This window comes from Mobula hypostoma, chromosome 12, assembly GCF_963921235.1.
Source record: "Mobula hypostoma chromosome 12, sMobHyp1.1, whole genome shotgun sequence".
Classification (NCBI taxonomy): Eukaryota; Metazoa; Chordata; class Chondrichthyes; order Myliobatiformes; family Myliobatidae; genus Mobula; species Mobula hypostoma.
Window position 1 is genome coordinate 34,457,433 of NC_086108.1, and position 21,616 is coordinate 34,479,048.

The 21,616-nt window shown below is 41.4% G+C and overlaps 1 protein-coding gene across 4 annotated transcripts in view; it reads left to right on the forward strand.

Annotated features, from left to right (window-relative positions):
- The first annotated feature begins 244 nt into the window (after nucleotides 1-244).
- Nucleotides 245-21,616, forward strand: part of nos1apa (nitric oxide synthase 1 (neuronal) adaptor protein a) — a 477,337-nt gene continuing 455,965 nt past the window's right edge. The window contains exons 1-2 of one of the 4 annotated variants that reach the window (XM_063063836.1): nucleotides 245-1,183; nucleotides 1,312-1,383. In XM_063063836.1, the coding sequence (XP_062919906.1) occupies nucleotides 1,079-1,183; nucleotides 1,312-1,383 (177 nt within the window). In that variant the 5' untranslated portion in view covers nucleotides 245-1,078. The remainder of the gene's footprint in view (nucleotides 1,184-1,311; nucleotides 1,384-21,616) is intronic. The other 3 variants (XM_063063834.1, XM_063063833.1, XM_063063832.1) reach the window with 3 other exon arrangements.

Here is a 21,616-nt window from a genome sequence, read left to right on the forward strand (position 1 = left end):
CGACCATTCTCTCCTCCAGCGGGGGCAACATGGACAGCTCGCTTCGGTCTTCCAGCATGTTTCCATCATATATACGGGAAAGTCCCTCAGTAAGCGGCGCCACCTTCCTCAGTCAGAGCACCCATTTGGATGTGTTTCAATTAGCACAACTTTCAGTAACATCAACGATATTCCAGTTTGCGATAATTCCTCTTGTCGGTAAACACAGAATTATTTTGAAGCTGACGGTGCTTAACAACCGTTGGCTCAGATATGGTAATCGCATGCATGTGTATATAGATTTGTAATATTATGCCATGTATTAATACAGAGTGGGGAGCAGTTATTTTAACCGGGGTTGCCATTGCCTTTCAATATTTAAGTCCGATGCAGAGAGTGATCTCGTTGCAAAGGACAGCCATCATTTCCACACACCGCACCCTCAGGAGCAGGCGTCGGTGGGGTGTGACTGCATATAGGGGCGAGCGTGCATCCGTTGCAAAGCGCTGACACCCGTTGTGCGAGCCAGCCCTCTTCGGGGATCGCAGCGCCGGCCTCTTCTCCCTCCAACCAGCCACCCTCCCCGGGCGAATCCAGGAAGCTGCCCCCGAGCTCTCCAGCCACACGGAACGCAAGTGATGTAACTTTACGCCAATCGGGTGGGAATTCCCGGCCGTCGTCCAATGGTGAGGGAGGCTGGGCTGTCGCGCTTTTGATTGGGAAGTGTGGCGCTGCCGCGAGAGCGAAGGGCAGCGGAGCAGCAGGAGTGAGCCGGCAGCGGAGCGCTCGGAGCCGGCCGAGGACAGTGCAGGCACTCGCTCGCCGGGCTCGAGTACCGCTGCTAGGAATCCACGATACCCCGCTGCCGATCAACAGTACGGCAACTCCTCTGGATGTATGGTGGACGTTGGGTTGTTTGCAACCCACCCCGAAATCGCTGAAGTTCCCTCATTAGTTTAGATGTAAAATATATTGTCCGTATGGTTCTGCCACTTGTATTTTTTAATTCGTCCAGCCTAGGACCATTTGCTTCTCCCCACCACCCCTGATTCTGCCCTGTCTTTTTTTTTGTGTGTTTTTTCTTCTTTCGCTCGCCAACATGCCAAGCAAAACCAAATACAACTTAGTGGATGACGGGCACGATTTGCGGATTCCTCTGCATAACGAAGAGGCTTTCCGGCATGGAATCAGTTTTGAGGCGAAGGTTTGTAACTTTTCATCACTTCATCGAACGCGGGCGCTTGAGACTTTGATTCGAACGCGAGCCCCTTCTTTCGAAAGTACATCCCACTTTACCGTCCCTTTTACATTGATTTATTTCTTCTTTCACAGTACATCGGCACACTGGACGTACCCAGACCAAACAGCAGGGTGGAGATCGTGGCTGCAATGCGAAGGATTAGGGTGAGTGACTGAGAGTTATTATTGTTTTGGTGGACGACACCTGATTATCTTCAATCAGGATTCATATGCCTTTGCACTGTGTGTGACCTTCCCATGGATAACATACAGTGGACGCTCAACGAGATCTGAAGTGGCTCAGTTTCTGGTTGCTATATACTCGGGAGCAGAAGCAGAGCCGAGTGTTGAGCAGGTGGACTTTTGAACTGTGTTGATGTATCAGAAAGAAGTGGACTTCTGATTGGAAGCAAATGGATTAATGGTTAGGCGTTAATAACTGCGACTAAACGCTTAAGTTATGTTTGGAGAAATATGAAGGTGAACAGTATCTGAGAAACGCTCCGAGTTTGCCTTACCAGTGTAGAACGGAACCACTACATTTAAGTGATAGTTTATATCTTACTTCACCGTGTATGCATTCAGGGGAAACCTCATTGATATCAGGGGTAGTTATCTCCTGCGCTGCAAGTAGATTATTTCTTACTTTTTGTTGAATGAGGTTTCAGACTCCAAACATCACTGTGTTCTACCTTGTAGGGATAGTTGTTTTAGAAGGCTACAGTAGGCAGCAGGAGTGGAGCAACTGAATGGATTTGTTCCGTATTATTTCATTTGACCTGCATTGTATGTCAGCTCCACAATCCACAAGCCCATCACCAGGCAACAACTTGCATTTATGTAGCACTTTACTCTAATATTAATAATATTGTTTGAACACAATGATTTTCAGCACAGGTTGAATTATCTACCATCTGTTATTGTCCATTCAACATTTAGGCTCTGCAAATGACTATTTGGTTCTTTCTGGTTGGACATTACTCTGCTCTTATAGTCATGACTGGCTTTTTCTTTTTTGATGAAGTGAACTGTAAACTTTAAAGCAAAGAAAAAAGAGAGACTCATTTACAAAGTGTCTTTCTTTATCCTTGGCACTGTCCAAACCTCTTTGTAACCCGTGAAAGTACTTTGGAAAGATCGTTATGGGGCCAGCATTGTATTTTGTGGGAAAATGCAGTATCCTGTTTGTGCACTGCAAGTCTCGGAAACAGCAAAGCAATAAATAGCCAGTAATCATTTGTGGGGTTATTGGTTAAGAAATTGGGTTTGGGCAGCATATTGGCAAAATTCTTGTTCTTGTGATCTTTGAATCAATATGAGGAGACTGAATGTTTAATGTCTCAAATGAACAACAGTACACCACACCTAAATGTGTGGCCTTTGACGCAGTTGGTAGCACTCCCATCTTGGAGTTGGATAATTATCCTACTGCAGAATTCTGAGGACATAATCCAGGTTGACACTCCAGTACAGTATTGAAAGAGGACTGCACATCAGAAATACTATCCTTTAGAGTGTTGTTACATTAAAGTTCTGCCTGCCGTCTTGGGTTGATGCAAAAGGTCTGATAGTCTGAATGCATGAATGACCTGTTCAGTATTTATCCCTTATAAAGGGAATAATCCGGCTAGCATTCATTATTATTAGAAAGTCCTTCATGTAAACATCTGTTTTCTGAACTTCCCAAATTTCAACAGTGACTCTCCTTCAAAAATCCTTCTTGACTGCAAAGTGTTTGGGGAGTTCATAAGACTCTGAAAGAAATTACAAAAGTGCATGTTTTTCTTTTTGAAAAGCATAGCTTTTGCTCAGCACGGCATCAAAGTGTGAGCCTGGGTTATGTCAGAATCCGAATCAGGTTTAATATCACTGATGTATGTTTGGCTTGGATCTACAACCTTTTTGGCATGCAGGTTAAGAGTGCTAGCACTGCACCAAGGCTAATCTGTTGCTTTTGCAGTGTTGCCAATGGCTTGGATACTTAGAGGTTCCAAATAAAATAATGAGATTACTGTAAAAGTGAGGTTAGCATAGGGTAGGAACAAGAGAAACAATGGATAAAATAGTGATATTACAACAGAAAGCACTGAATGTTCGCACTCCCATTCCCCCAGTTATGTCTAGACAGTGAAATGCAAGAAATTAAGCATTTGTCTCACTTTATTAGGTTAGTATCATGATTTTGGACAAGGAATTAATTTATAATTTCTAACTGTTGAATTCAATCCATGTTTGAATCTTTCAGCCTCTGAGCTGGCATAAGTTGATTGCTCATAAGAATAAAAGACACTCAACAATTCCTGTTAACATTCTACTGAACGATTGAATTATGCTGTTTTGTACTCCAGGTCCCTGTCACTGAAGTTGTTCTTTTAATGGTATTGTTCTTGGTACTCGTAGTGTTAGATGATGATTATATCACAGTGACCTGTATGCTTCGATAGTCATAGAAAAGTACAGCATAGAAATAGGCCCTTCAGCCCATCTATACTTTGCTGAAACATTTAAACTGTCTACATCCATCGACCTGTACCGGGAACGCAATAGCCCTCCATCCATGTACCTATCCAAACTTCTCTTAAATGTTAAAATGGAGCTTGTGTGCACCGCTTGTGCTGACAGCTTGTTCCACACTCCTACAACCCCTCATCTTCCCCTTAAACATTTCACCTTTCACCCTTAACCCATGACCTCTGATTGTAGTACCACTCAACCTCAGTGGAAAAAGCTTGCTGCATTTACCCTATCTACAGTATACTACTCAAAATTTAGTTTACATCTATCAAATATCCTCTCAACTTCCTACATTCTAAGTAATAACGCTCTAACCTATTCAATCTTTCCTTATAACTCAGATCGTCCAGACCAAGCAAAATCTTTGTAAATTTTTTCTGTACTCTTAGACCTTATTTACATCTTTCCTATAGGTAGGTGACCAAAACTGCACACAGTTCTCCAAATTAGGCCTCACCAGTGTCTTATACAACTTCAACATAACATCCCATCTCCTGTACTCAACATTTTGATTTATGAAGACCAATGGGCCGAAAACTTCCTTTACGGCCCTATCTACGTGTGATGCCACTTTCAATGAATTATGGACCTGTATTCCCAGGTTCCATTTTTCTACCATGCTCCTCAGTGCCCTGCCATTCATTGTGTAAGACCTACCCTGGTAGGTCCTACCAAAGGGCAACACCCCACACTAGGCGACATTAAATTCCATCTTCCATTTTTCAGCTGGTCTAGATCCCTCTGCAAGCCATGATAGCCTTCCTCACTGTCCACTAGACCCCCAATCTTGGTGTCATCCTCAAATTTGCTGACCTGGTCAACCACATTATCATACAGATCATTGATATAGATGACAAACAACAACAGACCTGGCACCGATCCCTGTGGCACTCCACTAGTCCCAGACCTCCAGTCAGATAGGCAACAATCTACTACCATGCTCTGGCTTCTCGTTCAAAGCCTATGACTAATCCAATTTACTACCTCATCTTGAATGCCAAATGATAGAACTTCTTGACCAACCTCCCATGCAGGACCTTGTCAAATGCCTTACTAAAGTCCATGTAGACAACATCCACTGCCTTGCATTCATCAACTTTCCTGGTAACTTGGCTCAGTATATTTTTGGAGCACGGGTGGAATTGGTGAATCCTTTATCATCTATTGATTGACATTTATGCTAAGACATTTGGAAATGTTATGCTTAAGGTACCTTTATATCCATTGGTCTCACTGCAACCTCCTTTGATGGCAAGCAGTCACATCACCTCTACTACCGTAAACTGTCGATGAAGATACTCATTTTCAGGAACTCAAAGTATCCAAAAAAAAGTTAGCTGTTTTCTGGCCCATGTGTATTCCTAATACAACCGATACAGTTTTCAGTTCCAGTTGGGATCATTAATTAGTGCTTTGAAATCCCACATTAGATCACCCTACCTTATCTGCCGTCGGTCTCTTAATCTTAAATTAGTGTTTCTTTTGAGTGGTAAGTGAGTCAGAACAAGCCATGCCTATGAAGCGACTGTGAAAATCTTTGGCAGATGGTGAAGCTACATCCTTACTTCTCTTGTGTGCTAAAGCTGTCACTTCCTTTTCTAGATGACAGCAAAAGTTATTGGAATCGCTTAGCAGGTCAGGCAGCATCCGTAGAGAGAGAAATCAAATTTAAGTACAAGCTCCTTGCAGGTGGGGTTGGAGGAGGGGGGAGCAAGTTAGTTTTAACATTGCAGAAAAGATGGGGTAAGGATGGATTGGGAAAAAGAAATATCTCAGATAAGGTAAGGCGAGGCTAATTTATAGAGATCGATCGGTTAAGTGAGAAAATTAATGAAACCTATGAAATGAGAGCTGTTAGAATTCATGTGACCTACTGAGTGTTTTTATTTCTGATTCTAATAGTTCAGTAGTTCCATTTTAATGTCAGAGAATGTGTACAGTATACAACCTGAAATTCTTGTTCTTCACAGACATCCGCGAAAACAGAAGAGTACTCATTAGATTAGATTAGATTATGAGGACACGCAGTCCTCTTTTATTGTCATTTAGTAATGCATGCATTAAGAACTGATACAATTTTCCTCCAGAATGATATCACAGAAACACAAGACAAACCAAGACTGAAAAACTGACAAAAACCACATAATTATAATATATAGTTACAACTGCAAAGCAATACCATAATTTGATAAAGAACAGACCATGGGCATGGTAAAAAAAAAGCTTCAAAGTCTCTCAAAAGTCCCATCATCTCATGCAGACGGGAGAAAGAAGAAAAACTCTCCCTGCCCTGAACCTCCAGCGCTGCAAACTTGCCGATGCAGCACCCTGGAAGCACCCGACCACAGCCGACTCTTGAGTCTGACCGAAAACTTTGAGCCTCTGACCACCCCTCCGACGCCGAGCACTGAGCACCATCTCTGCCGAGCGCTTTGACCCCGGCCCTGGCGACAGGCAGTAGGCAAAGCCGAGGATTTGGGGCCTTCCCCTCCGGAGATTCTCGATTGCACAGTAGCAGTGGCAGCGAAGCGGGCATTTCAGAAGTTTCTCCAGATGTTCCTCCGTGCTTCTCACGTCTGTCTCCATCAAATCAGGACTGTGCAGGGTACCTACTTAACAAATACCGCTATCATTTCGGAGTGGCCGCGCGCTCTGAAATGAGTGACGGTAAAAAAACATTAGAACCCCAAAGCCCTCACTCACCCTCCTATGCACAAGCAGCAGCAAAGCGTCGACCCTCGCCCTCCCCCATGTACTTCAGCAAAAATAGCATCAGCACCCTCCACCCACCAAACAAGCAAAAGCAGAGCCCCCAGTAAGGACCATGATCTGCGGTACAACAACAACTAATCATTCATCCAACATTTTGACATATCACAGGCTCTCTGTCTCCCTAATAAAGGGACAGAGAGGTGTCTGAGAGCCAGTGGGGGGCGGGGAGGAGACTAACAAGACAAAAACAAAACAGTTGCTGATTTACAATTTTAAACTTACTCTGAGTAGCAAAAAGTTTAAAAAAATAAATCAACATTAAGTAACAGCTTGATGTCTTGAAAAATATTGAAAGTAAAACCACTTGTTTTTGAAACTGCAAACAGGAGGCATTTCGACACCTTTAATACAAGCGAGTAAGCTCTAGCTGGGAACAGGACCTCTAAGCAAATTGCACACCATTTATTCTGGGGCATTCCGGCAAGAAGAGGAAAGCCCATAAGCTATTGGTGAAGTCCCCCCACTGTGTGGGACCCTTGTGTACCTGGAAATGCTCATACTCTGAGAAATAACAGCAGTTCCATTCGTTGCTGTGGACTCTCAGCTGGTTCCTTATATTATCCAGCCCCTTTTCTCCTATCCCACACCAATCACGCTCAGATTTTTAAAAAATTTTGATGTTTGTTCATACTGAGAAGGCAAAGAAGGCCTTTCATCTCTATGTAAATTTTTCTCCCATGGCTTTCCTTTTTTCTCTTCAGTGCTTCTGGAATCACGTTGGTTGTCAGTCTATAGGTGTAGTGCCTAGGTTGGTATGAACACCAGCTCACCAGCTGTAGTGTTCCGTCTCTCCCCTCTGCCTTTGTCATCCTGACTGATCGGGAATTTAGTCTGTGTGCTTCTTCACAAATATGCTGCTTACCCAAAGAAAAAAAGTGCCATATTTTGTATTACTGTACATGTTCCACGACCTTGTGTTGTCTCAAAGCACTTATAAAATGTAATTGCTATAGTAACACAGATATCGAGGCAAGCAATTAGCACACAAGTAGTACTACAATAAAATAAACTCAATAATTGTTTTTTTTTAAATGTTGTTTTGGGGACTTGGATGTGAAAGGTCACCTTTCAGAGTCTTTTCAGAATAGTTTATTGAAATTTACATCCATGTAAGAGGCCCGAAGGGGCTTTGATTTAAATGTTTCAAATTAGAAGTGGCCAGTAGACTCACGCTCACTCAGCACTATAGTGGCTTGTCACTCTGGTCTTCTGCAGTCATATCCTGCCCATCAGTGAATATGGGCAGAATACAAGGGCTCGAGTGTAGAAATCTAGGATGGCTGGTGTATGTCTATTCAGGACATAAGTAAAACTGTTGGTATGAATGTATCTCCATATCACCCCTTGATGAAAGCAGGTATTGTGCCACGAATCTCATTCTGGCTTCACCTGGTTTGAGATAAATGAATTCTAGATTTTAAAAGGATATAAAAGGAGATTTTAAAAGGATACCCAGCCAGAGGTTTAAATTTTGAAATCACTAGCTTTGCCTAAGCTTAAAGCCACGCTTATTTGGAAAACGTGTCTTGAACTGCACAAAGTTACGATGTTCAAAAATCTCCTCCACCACCCTAAGTTCTCCATTTGCCACAGGCTGCACTTGTAACATTTACAGAAATCACCGCAATCATTCACTAAAGCCAAGCCCATAGCACCTACAAAACCCATCACTTCTACCAGCAAGAAAGATGAGTGTTTGAAACTCCACCAACTGCAAGTTCCCTGCCAAATCTCACACCAAGCCCTGACTTGGAAGTATATTGCCACTGCAGTGTCACTGGGTCCCAAGTCCTGGAATTCATTCCCCAACAATGTTGTGGGAGTATCTGTCTCGCAAGGACAGCAGTGATTCAAGATGATCATTCCCAATCCCCAGCTCGAGCGCAATCAAGGATAGGTGATAAATGCTGGCATTGCCCAGATCTCTAACCAATCGACGTTACATTTTAAGAAAAGCCTCGTCTGAAATACAAATGTGCTAGACTTAGAACTTCAAGTGGAACTAAGTAAAGTGGGTTCAAGTGATTTTTAAAATCTTTTTTATTCTGTTCTGAAATATCTCAAATCGCATGTGTCCACATCTGCAGAAACAGTGGATAACGTCTTCAGTGGTTAGCTGAAACCAGATGATCATCTTTATGATGTTGTATAACAGCTGTTCTTATTTACACCAGTTCGTCATACTCCATGGGCCATATCCTTGTGGCAACTGATCATATTTTACTTTCTACTGTCTCTTTTAGCCCAGAACATATCTCCCATAAATCTTAGATGTAGTGTTTATTCATTCAGATTTCTTCTAGTAATTAAATGCCTCTTTCCCACTTTTGAGCTTTGCAACCTTGACCCTGACCCACCCACGTTTCCCTTCCTTACTGCTTGTACATTGTGATGGAGCCACAACATAAAGATTTTTACTCCCTCACGTTGTGAAATGGATGCAAGGAAAAAAAAATTCTAATTCTAATTCTTTTGAGCAAAGGTGGATCTATGCTTGTATGTGCATTTTCAAAACTACTTTGTAAACAATGAGTGTAGGAACCCTACTAATATATATCACAATTGAAGTTAATGAATGGCAATTTTATATTAATGCTTCCTATTAAATGCTCATGCAAAATTCGAGAGATCATAGTGAGATTTTGGAAAATCAGTTACGTTGTCTTGACTGATTGTATGAATGATAATATTTTTGGGTAAAGTGCAGATTGCATGCACTGTCCTTTATGGCTCCAAGGGTTTACAAATTATGCGTCTGTTAATATGTTGTCTGAGGAGGACAAAAGTCTTTGCTTGCCTTGGATGAGTCAAATTGCATTAGCTTTTAGTGAATGGTGGATCAGATTCCTGTTTAGAGTGCTTCATTTAAAGCCTTTAAAGTCCCTTTCCAGCAAAGGCTTGCTACTCGTCGAAATGTGCCAGTAGATCACCACCTACAGACCATTGGACAGGGACCACTACGTCTGATTTTTCAACCGTTCCGCAGTTGGTTTGATTAAACCAGAAAAATGCCTGGCCAGGCCAATGGAGAGAGAAACAAAAGTAATATTTCAGCTCCATGATCTTACAATTACCCCATTGGGACCTGAACTGGGAAATTTCATGACTCAGTTCCTGGATCACCTTAATACAGAAATATTTAGAAAGGATAATGGCCACATTTCTTTGTCTGGTCTTGTCTGATTTATCTGTGGTAATGGATGTCTGATCTAACTCATGCAGCTCATCTCCTCGCATCTGAAGCTCAGTAGTATTTTTAAAATTATTTTTCTAGTTTCTCACTTGTTTGTTTACCGATTACAACATTTTGAGAACGAGGAGGGGGTACAGTGTAAAAAGCATCAGACCGTGTTCTGCATTAATGAAACGGGACTCCTTCTCCATCAATATCTTGCCTTTAGAAATTCCAAAATCCTGTAAAGTGTTGGTAAAGAAATCAGTCACTCAGTAAGCCACGATGGCCAGAGTGGAACGGAATGGAACAAATCTGACAGCTATGGAGATGCTGAGCTGGTGCTGAAAAGATTAGCTATCCATTAATTCCCATCAGTACTGCTTCCTGTTGCAGAGGTGAGTTTAGGCTTGGAGAAGGAAGTGGGAGTGGTGAATGGTTTATTATTGTCACGTGTACCAAGGTACAGTTTAAAAAAATCTTGTCTTGCGCAATATGCACAGAGATAAGATTGCTACGGCAGTGGATTGAGGTAGTTCAAGATAAAGACAATAACAATGCAGAATAAAGTGTTAGTTATAGAAGAAGCACAGTGCAGGTTGTCAGTAAGGTGTCAGTTTATAACAGTGTAGATTACGAGGGTAAGTTCTATTTTATCATATTAAGAGATCATTCAATAATAGTGGGATAGCTGTCTTTGAGCCTGGTGGTATACACTTTAAGGATTTGTATCTTATGCCAGAATGGAGTGAAGGTCCGGGATGTGTGGGGTCTTTGATTACGTTGGATGCTTTACGGGGGCAGCCAGAAGTGTAGCCAGAGGCCATGGAGGGGAGGCTGGTTTTTGTCATGTACTGGGATGTGTTGACAGCCTTTTTCAGTTTCTTTTGATCACGTACAGAGCCGTTGCCATGCCAAGCCGTGATGTATCTGGATAGGATGCTCTCTATGGTGCATTGGTAAAAGTTTGTGAAAGTCAAAGGGTATGTACCAGATTTCTTCAATCTCCTAAGAAAGTAGAGACATTTTTAAGTTTTCTTGGCCCTGGCATCCATGTAATAGGACAAAGACAGGTTATTGTTGATGCTCACTCCTAGGAACTGGAAGCTCTGAACCCCTTTGTTCTCAGCACTGTTATAATAAACAGGAACACGTGTACTGCTTCCCTTCCTGAAGTCAATGGCCAACTCTTCCATTCTGCTAACATTGAAGGAAAGGTTTCCACGATGGCATGTCACTATACTCTCTATCACCCTCCTGTACGCTGACTTACTGTTATTTGAGAGACAGCTCAATATCATGGTATCTTTTGCAGACTTGTAGATGGGGTTAGAGGAGAGTACAGCCAAGCAGTTGTGAGAGTACAGGCAGTCGAGTAAGTGGTTGAGGCCACAGCCTTGTGGAGCACCTGTGTTTAGAATAATTATGGTAGAGGTGCTGTTGCCCATCTTTGTTAATTGTGGCCTGTAACTGACACTCAGTTTATTTATTTCTATGTATGGGCTTTCTGCTTTTTTAACATCAATTGAAATGAGACTGTTAACATACACAGCTGCACATCTGGAGAGTTTTGGAATGATTTAATGTACATCTCTCTCACCCCATGACCTTGTATTTAACAGTGCCAGGTTATAACTGGCACAAAGTATGAGATGACTGTTCATTCAACTTCCCCAGCTGTAGGTAGGGTCTAGGAACAGTTATTAACTCGTGTAAGGATCTGAATGTTTACCTTTAACATCTGTTTCTATCTCTGCTATTACCTTGGGTATTTTCACAGTACTGATGCACCAGGACTCTTGCCTTCTCTTCCTTGCAAGATCATCAGCCCTTTTTTCCAGCTGCTTCTGCTGTAAAACCACCCCTCCCCTTCTCATTTCCCAATGTCCATAATGAACTTGGGTAAATTGTTCAAATGGTCCAGGCAACCCATCTGATCAAAGCACAGGTCAGACACAGCAATAATAAGATAGTTGTTGGCAACAGGGTAATAAAGCAATGATGTATTATGGTTGAATACTGGGGCAAACAAGGCACTAGGGAAGGCGGAAATACTTCAGATATATCCTTCAATTTGCTAATGTTGGTACGTAGAGTCAGCATTAGTATAAAGTAAAGCAGGCTATTTTATATAACTAGTGCAAAACTGATCCACAGAAGAAATAAGTCCCAAAATACATTAAGGCATAGAAAAGCTGCTGAAGAAAAAAAAGGGTTAACTTGCATTACAACAAAGGTTTCACTAAGTGGTAATGCCTGAAGCTAGCTAAGTATTCTGCAATGTCTCCTCTGCACTTCAAAAAACTTGCTGAATCAGAAAGATTAGGTACATGAAATAAGTCGTACGGCATTTTGTTTATTTTTGATGATACAATGAATTGTCTTTTATTAGAATCAGAATCAGGTTTATTATTGCTATCTTACTTAATATGATGTGAAATTTGTTGTTTTATGACAAACACAAAACTGCTATAAATTACAGAAGAAGTAGTGCAAAAAAAAAGCAATTAGGTAGTGTTCATGGATATATGGACTGTTCATGAGTCTGATGATGGAGAGAAAGAAGCTGCTTCTAAATCTTTGAGTGTGAGTCTTCAGTGTCCTGTGCTTCTTCCTTGATGGTACTAATGAGAAGAGGTCATGTAATGGATGGTGAGAATCCTCAGAAGGTGGATGCCACCTTCTGGAAGATGTTCTTGATGGTGGGAAGCCTTGCACCCCATGATGGAGGTGGCTGGGTGTGTAACCTTTTGCAGCCTCTTGTGATCTTATACTTTCGAGTGTCTGTATCAGGCTGGATGCAATCTGTCAGAATGTTCTGCACTATACATGTATAGGAATCTGCAAGAGTCTTTGATGACATACCAAATCTTCTCAAACTCATGAGGAAGAAGAGCCTCTGGTGTGATGCCTTTATGATTGCAATGTCCATGTGTCAATGTTCTTGCCCTTCCCAATGTTCCTTTGCAAGTTCGGAGAAGATAAGTTGACTTTAAGTTAATTGATGGTACATCCTGAACTGAAGGAATTTTGGGTAATATATATTCCACCCATATATGTCTTGGTTGCATCATAACTTTGAAAACCACCATATTAGAGACTGAACTTCATAACATGATGCCTTAAATTTACGCAAACCTGCCAGGTGGTGAAATATTCCAAGGTAGCTCTCAAACATATTATCAAATATCTTTTGGACACATTGTCTTTGACTTATTAGAACTGAATCTTGGTCGCAGAGCTATGTTCTTACAAAAGGAGAGAGAGGGTTTTATGAAGGGAATTCCTGAGTGTAAGCAGAGGCAGGACAATTACTAAAGATTACTCGGTTGGTTTGTGTTGAGCTAGAGAAGAAGGGAAGGAGAGACATTGTGGAGGATCTTTAAAGGAAATGGAGGGGAAGCTTAAAATTCAGTCATTTGTGAACTCGAAACCAGTCTAAGTCAGCAAGCCTGGGTGATAGAGTTAGCTCGGATACAGAAAGCAGGGTTTTGATTCCTGCAAGCTTATTCATTTTTTGCCCAGTTGCTTAAAGTTAAGAGCTAATAAACTTCAAACATAACCAGTGAAGCAATTTCTTCTAAATCTAAGTAAAACACTAGGTTGCAATGAAGAATACCCAAGTGTAAGTAAAAGATTTTCTGTTGGTGGACTTGCTTGAAAGAGCCTTGAATCAGTGCATGTTCAATGTTGCTACAGCTGTTCTTTATAAAGAGACGGATATCATACAACCTGCAACAAGGAGTTTGTATTTTTATGAAGGTGTGGTGATGCAGTACCATACTGCATTAAGTTAACTTATTTCCTCAATCACTCTGATTCATAGTGATTTGCAATAGCATTTCTCCTTTGAGTAGCTATTACAGTACCAGTACTGAAAGGCATGTGGATTTAAAATAGGAAGTCACTTATGCTGTTCTAAAAGTGATAACCATTATCCTTTTTCATTAACAGTTCCATTGTGTTCAGTGCAAAACTGCTTATTTTAATGTCTCAATTGCTTCATTTATCTACCAGCAGAAACAGCTGTGCTCACTTGTACACACATCATTGAGATTTCTATTTCATTAAATCCACCAAATGTATCAGTCCCTTGTTTTCACATTTGGAATATTTTGAAGTGCTATACTGTGATTTTTCTTGTTCATTTGGAAAATCCATAAAATGAGTTCTCAAAAGTGGTTGTTTGTGACGGGAACTTTGCAGATCTCATAGACTTGTTCTAGTGACAAATTGTGTAACCCAACTAAGGCAGGTATACTGTTGCTTAATGGTGATCAAGATTTAAGAGAGAAAAAGACTGGTTTTGATTATACCTTATACTTTATACTTTATTGTCGCCAAACAATTGGTACTAGAATGTACAATCATCACAGTGATATTTGATTAAAGTAGTTTTGTAAAATAAGCCCATTGATAGTATATTTTTATTGAAAGTAAATTCTTATATGCTTAGGTGACGTGACTATGCCTTCTTAATTTTAGAATTTCTGCAGTGTTAAACTTGGATTTTAATATGGAAAAGCAACGAAAAGGCATTCAGTGCACAATGAAAATGCTGTGTCTCTTTATCATGTTAAGGACTTCAAGGTCTGTAAGTTACAAAACTATGATAAAATGCATGGATCCCACCAACCATAAAAGAAACTGTGATCTATCACTCTGATTTAATGCATCCAATTTTAGATATATAAATTTCTAGTCATGTCACAGTGGCTAACAAGATTATTGTGATTCAGTTTGCAAAAGGTGTTTGAAACCAAAATGGAAATGTTACAAGAACTCAGCCACTCAGACAGCATTTAGGGAAAGAGAGATCATTCAGGGTTCCAGGTCAATGAAGTGACCTCTTCAATGGTACGCTATCTACAGATCCTTTCTACAGATGCTGCTTGATATTGATGTTCTTGCTTCACATTCCAGCATCTGCAGTTTAGTTTTTTTCCCCCCAAGGAGTAAGGTGAAGTTGGATAAAATTCAAACCTTAAAAAAACTGATACTTGAACATTACAATTTGACATTTAATCTCAATCAGGTGTTAAATTTGATTAAAGCTGTGGTTATAAATGTTCCAATTAAAAATCTTGGGGAAAAATGCCATATCTACCTTATATCAAGAGTTTTAGCTTCATAAATTTAAAACATTATGATTTAATCACAATTCAACAGTCTTATCCTTTTTTATATGAAAAGTTAAGAAACGACAGGGAAAGAGGGCATTGACCAAATTAGACTTTGAGCTCCTAGGCTTTATTGTTAAATACATGCTTGTTTAGAGTGCAATCAATGTTTGTGTTTTGTTTGATAGGGGAGGTTTACAATGTGTATGATTATCAGCTTTAAACTTTATATATGATGCATCTCATTATGTTTTATGTCTGTGTGAAGGTGTACCCTTCAATCTCAAAAAGTCTGAAATGCCTGCTATACAAATTTGTAACTGTTGCTCAGTCATGCACTCGATCATTGAGATCTAATAAATATTTGCTTGCCATGTTTTACAACTTACAGGGTACCTTTTGAACCTCTTAGGAATTTTCATTAAGTTGTTCATTCCCTTGTACCTAATACCTGTGTTGACTGATCCACCAGGAATGTAAGAGTTCATAAAATTCTTTCTCCAGTGTTTTACAACTTGTATTACAAATGGATAGTGGGAGGCAGTATATCTTGAAACCTGAGCAGGCATATCTGTGACTTCAGCATTATCTGGTGGAACTTTCCCATTTGTCACCATAATAAATCATTTGTAATTACTGATGATAAGGTCCAAGTGGAGGGCAATGTTTAGAATCAATACAGAAATGTTGACAAAGCTGTTAAATCCTTCAAATTTCTTGATTGCTTCCTATTGTGGTTATAATTTAATTTTGTACAATATTGTTATCTGACCTGTTAAAGAATAAAGATAAATAGAATAGTTTAAAACAAAATCTTAAAACAGTGCTGTGATATTCTTCAGTATTTCTTTATCAAGAAATACTTTCTCACAATTTGGTGCTTGTGGTTCTAATGGAGAGCAGGTTGATACTAACCACAGTTAAGTCTCCGCTCTGCACATTATTTAGCATGACGTGCTGTTTTATGTATGTAGTGACTCCCTTGCTCCCTCTCTCTTTTCTCTTGCTTTATACAGATAAACTTTTCATAAACTCTTGTAGATTACAGGCAGAATTATTTTCACAAGAGTATCTCATAGGCTGTAGAGTGCTTTGGGACATTAATCTATTTATCTCTCTCAATCTTTATTTGATTTTTAACTCTACATATTATAATAAATTATTACATAGTTGTAACTTAGACCTGAATTACACAATCTAGTTTGGTCTGTGTGCTTTGACACAGAAAATATAACACTTTGGGATAAGGTTCCCTTAATTGGTATTCTAACAGAGAAATTAACATACTTACTTAAAAAGGAATTGTATTTCCGCTGAAGTTAGTAGATGGCAGATTTCATTTGAAATGATGAATTATTCATATGTTAATATTTAAAAAGTGTAGTTTCAATGACTATGAATTGCGCAAAGCAAGATAATCAGCTCACGTTCCCAGAATACGCTAGCATTTTATAACTGTTGCAAAATGAATTAATGTGTTGCTTGAGGGATCTTATTACAGCCACTGAAATACATTCAAAATAATTGATTTACATGTGGCTTATGTTTTGTATAAAAACAGAAATCAATTCACTAATGCCAGTCTTTTAGACTTCAACCTAAGGCAGCTTGAAGTTGCAAGTGTTATGGAATCAAATTGATTCAGAACTTCTATGGAATGGGTATCTTCAGGCAGACCAATATAAATCTATTAATGTATTACGTTTTGACTTTTCAACTGTTTTTGTTTTTCAGAAAAGCATTGTAAGAAACATTAACTTGTGAGTGAATTGAATGTTAATTGCCTTGTTTACCTACACCTTTCACAGAGGATCCATATTTTCAGTTCATTCTTTGCATTTATGACATTGTTAACAAAAGGATCCAATGCTATATCCTTTATTCCTTCATATGCTGGCTTGTCTTGTTAGAATCCTTCATTACATGTAAATGCCATCCCTATCCTTTATGACACTGAATTTTTTCAGTCGACATTGGAATATATGTCATAGGAGAAAGCGTAACCATTTGGTCTTTCCAGCTTGATCACTGTTCATTACACCATCGAACTCAGCATTTTTGTTTCCTGGGCCCCAGAACCCTTGACTCCATTATGGATTCCTTATCTTCAGCATCTCTACCACTCAATGACCCAGCTTTCTGGGAGAATTCCAAAGATTCCTGACTCCTGACAGATGACATTCCTCCTCCTCCTCCTCCTCTGTCTTAAAACTTTGAGCCTCCCACCGCGCCCCCCCCCCGCCATTCTGAACCTAGTTCAAGATTCCCAAAAGGGAAATAGTTTTCTCAACATTAACCTTACCAATCTCCTCAGAGTCTTCAACTCAATTCAATTTTAATTGTTATTCAACCACACATGAATGTCAATGAATACAGCCAAACAAGACAGAGTTATGCCGGGGTCAAGGTGCAAAACACAGTACTGTGCCAACAGTCACACATGGCATGTACAAGATAGCAAGTGCACATAAGATATCAGTAAACTATAACCACAGTCTATGAATGTCGCAGAAACCTGCAGTTGACCATAATACAGCTTGTCTTCTGCCGAGCAAACATGGGGGTCACGCCACCCCCCACTGGAGCACACTGGCTTGTACTTTCCAATAAGATTGGCTCTCATTTTACTGAACTTCATTGAATATAGACTCATGAGTCACAGAATTACATAGCATAGCAACAGACCCTTCAGCCTATTGGCTCCATGCTGCATATTATGCATATAAACACACATTAGGTCTGTACCAGAAACTTCCTTCTCAAATATCCTTCAGAAGACAATTCCTTTATTGCAGGAATTAACCTAATAAACATTCTCTGAAGAGCCTTCAGTGCAAGTTTACATCCTTTAAATAAGGGAATCAAAACTGTACACAGAATGCTGCTTATCCTATCCTGTTAACTGGACATCTACTGACCGCCAAGATGTTCGGGTCAAAATGGTGCGAGCTCCGAGGCCTGTGATGTCATGCCTCAGACATAGTTGTTCTTTAGATTTGTAGCGATGGTTTTAGGGGCAAAAGGGGGATTTAGGAGTCCAGTTAGGGTGTAGGGACAGGGATGAGGGGAATTTAGAGGTCAAGGACAGGAGCTGATGTTCAGAGTCCATGTCGGAGCACTCTGTGGTCAAAGGTCAGGGATCCCAGAGTTTGGGTTGGCAGGTGCTGAAGCGACCTCAACAGGTTGTTGAGTCCAGGATCAGAGGTCCGTATATGTGGGAGTCACATGGGCCGATGACTGCCTCCCCACCCGCTCCTTCAGGTCAAAATGCTGGAGGTCTGTATGAGGCTGGAAGCCAAGGCCTGAAGGCAAGTCCTGAGGATAAGGCTTGAAGGTCACGCCCATGATCGGCATTTCCTGGGGGCAATACCCAGAACTTGGCAGTTTGGAGGGCAAAGCTGAGGGTCAAAGTCTAGAGCTCAGTGAATCCAGAGGTGGAAGACTGAAAATCGAAGCCTATGGGTTGGCTTGTCTGGAGATCAGAGATCTGATGTCTGCGAGTCCAGGCCAGGGACTGGGGGCCAGAGGCGGCCCGTCCTGGGGTTGGAGACCAGTCTGTCTGTGTGTGTGAGTGAGTGGGTGGGAGGGTCGGAAATGGGCTTTCTTGTTATCTTGTTTTGTTGCTTTTGTTTTTTGTTGTTGTTCTGCTGGACGTTGTGGCCATGCTATGTTGGTGCCAGAGTCTGTGGTAACACTTGCAGGCTTCCACCAGCTTATCCTTGGTTGTGCTGTTATTAATGCAAAGGACACATTTCATTTCATGCTTCGATGTACGCGTGATAGATAGATTTGAACCCGATGTCACTGAGACCTCCTTATTTCCCCTCCTGTGATACTGCCTCCCTTCTGCCCTGTCACATCTCACCTGCTGAAATGTGCATCCATTCCTCTCTTGCCCTACTTCGCCATTCTGTTCTTCCTGTCCCAGTGTCATAATGTCTGCCCTCCAACAAGCTGAGGTCATCCATAACCCTGCCTGGTTGCAGGAAGCCTCAGTCACATGTTCTTTTTGAGCAGTGTGTCAGGACCGAGCTGACTAGGTGGGAACCGCAGAGTATTCCCATGATCTGGTGGAAGGCGTGTGCTGGGTGGCTTGTTGGCTGGTGTGCTTCTTCTGCCGTTTATGCAGGGCCTCCTGTGTTCCCTAAGCAACAGGGTTTGAAGTTCTTGGGGCCATTCAGATGCTTCTGCTCAACCTTGGATGGTCATGACCAGGAATTTCCAAGATTCCGTGGGGCAGTGCATTACTGTTTGATACTTTTGAGTTCATCTTTTGAATCTACCTGCACACTGCTGCTTGCCAATCTAAATTGACTTCTCCTTGACTGGTTGCTGATGAAGGGTCTCAGCACGAAACCTTGACAGTGTATTTCCCTTCACAGATGCTGCCTGACCTGCTGAGTTCCTCCAGCATTTTGCGTGTGTTGCTCAGGATTTCCAGCATCTGCAGAATCGCTTGTGTTTCAAGTTTCATGGCCCTGCTTCCACACATCAGGCTGTTTTTGTTTGCCCCCACTTTCTTGCTAATCCTCTCCAGTCCTGTGAACATTCCACAGTGCCTGCATTCTTCTAATTTTGACTGCCTGAAGATGCCTGATATTTGTTCCTAAATCCTTCTGTTATTGATGGCAATGCTATCGACTATCGATCCCCTTTGGGGAATTCTCTCCCCAAAGTTCTCCCTTTCCTTTCTTGCCTTCCTCTATTGTCACTTCTCAAACCTACTTCACTGATTTAAGACTCAAGTTTATGTTTCACATGTACATCGAAACGTACAGTGAAATGTAACATTCATGTTAACAACCAAAATAACTGGGCTCGGCCCCGCAAGTGTCACCACACATAAAGTACCAACACCAATATAGCATCCCACAATGCTTGTCAGTGCTGCAGAGCACACAGCAAGCAATGAAACAACAACAGCAAAAACAAATCTTCCTTTCCTCCCTCCATTAACCCTAGGGCAGGCCTCAAGCCTCCAGCAGACTCGGACTTCACCTTGGAGATATTGGGCTTCGACTCCCCAGTGGATTCACTGAGATTTGTGGATGGGTCTGGCCATCAGGTCTCAACTTCTGGACTTCCAATTTGACCCTTGGGCCTCGATCCTCAGTAATCCTCTCCAGGACAGGCCGATCACCAAGCACCAGGCCTCCAAATCCAGGCTCATTGATTCGTGAGCCTGGAGGTCATCAGAGCTCGTTCCTCCTGCCTGCACAACACCCTGGTTCACGGCGACAACCCACTAACTTGGGCAGTCCCTCATCCACCTTCTGCTGGCCCAACATCTGACATCCAACTACGGATGTCCACATCCGCCTCACTGGCCTGCGAAAGCAGAGCAGAGACCTACGTGCTTGCCTGACTTCTAATTCCCCCACATTCATGTTCTTAAACCCTAACCTGACCCCTAACATACCTCTGTATCCCCAAAACCATCCTTAAAAAAGTAAAAAAAAATTAAAAAATCAACCGACAGTGAGCCGCAACTCGACGGAAGTTGTAACTCAGCACCATCCTGGGTCAAACATTTGGCCACCAGACCTGATGTTCCCATGATGTTGCTCAGTGCCAAGCTTTGTTTGATAACACTCCTAAGGGCAAGTCACTGCATTAAAAGTTTTCTATAAAAAGAAGCTCCTTTCTCTTTGTTTAATATTATCCTCAATGGTGATCTTCTTCACACAAGAAAATAAGTGATCAGCCTGAATGTTAAGTTGTCCATCAGGAAGTTCAGGTTTTGTATTCATCTCCGATTAACTGTCGAGATGGAATGTTATTTCCTGTGCTGTACTGTTGCATTAGAGCCAAGGATTTTGGCAGCATATTTGTTACTGTAAGAAATGCCTCCCTTATTCATGGTTCTGTGAAAACTTGGCGCATGGTGGAGGTCAGTTTTTTGCTTGCATTTCTTCTGCAGTGATGATCAACCAAAATATAGTTCTATACACAATGGATATCATTGGCACGAGAAAGAAAGAATTTGCATTTATATGTTGCCTCTTATCTCCCTGTAATGGTCTGAAATATTTCATGGCTAGTGGAGCTCTTTAGAAATATTTTGTTTTTCTGCAGGAAAACAGCAGCTAATTTGTGCATGGCAAGATCACACCAATAACAAGAAGGTCTTTCAGCAGATGATCCCATCTTGTTCATGGCGACTGTCTGCTCTGTCTTCGTTTGGACATACATGCTATATTTTGATCTCTGCACCGTGCTAATGATTATTACACCTAATCACAGTAGCTGGATTTGAAGCTTCAATTTCATTGTTTTTATCTGCCCACTTTGGTTTTCTTTGCATGGTCAAATTCCTCAAGAGTTCTAGACGTTATCAATAGCCCTCATCTAACCCTCTTGGTCCTATGCACATTTCTGTGCCTCCCCTGTTCACTCTGTGGGAACAGAGTCACAAGGTCAACAGCCACTTGCTGCTTGTTAAATGGTGCATTAGTTTAAGGTGATCCTTTGTGTGCAGTGGAGTGACTCCATTGAGCAGTTGCAAGAACATTTTACAATGCAGTCAGTGAACTCTGCCCTGCTGTACCATCCAAAGATGTTCATTAATTGAAGAAGATGAAGGAGGAGGAGACACACCTGCTTGGAGCTCTGGCTCACCCGAGTCTGTCTGTCCACATCCAAGATCAGGCTGTAGACTACAATTCGTGTGTGCGTGCGCACCCCGTGTCTAACTCTGCACAAGTGTTTATTGGACTCTTTGGCTGGAGGCACAGGGTCACCAACTTGGAAATGTTTTTGGGTGTGCCCTCGTACTCTGGCCCATGCTGAGCAGCAGTCGCACAGAACTGGAATGCACCCT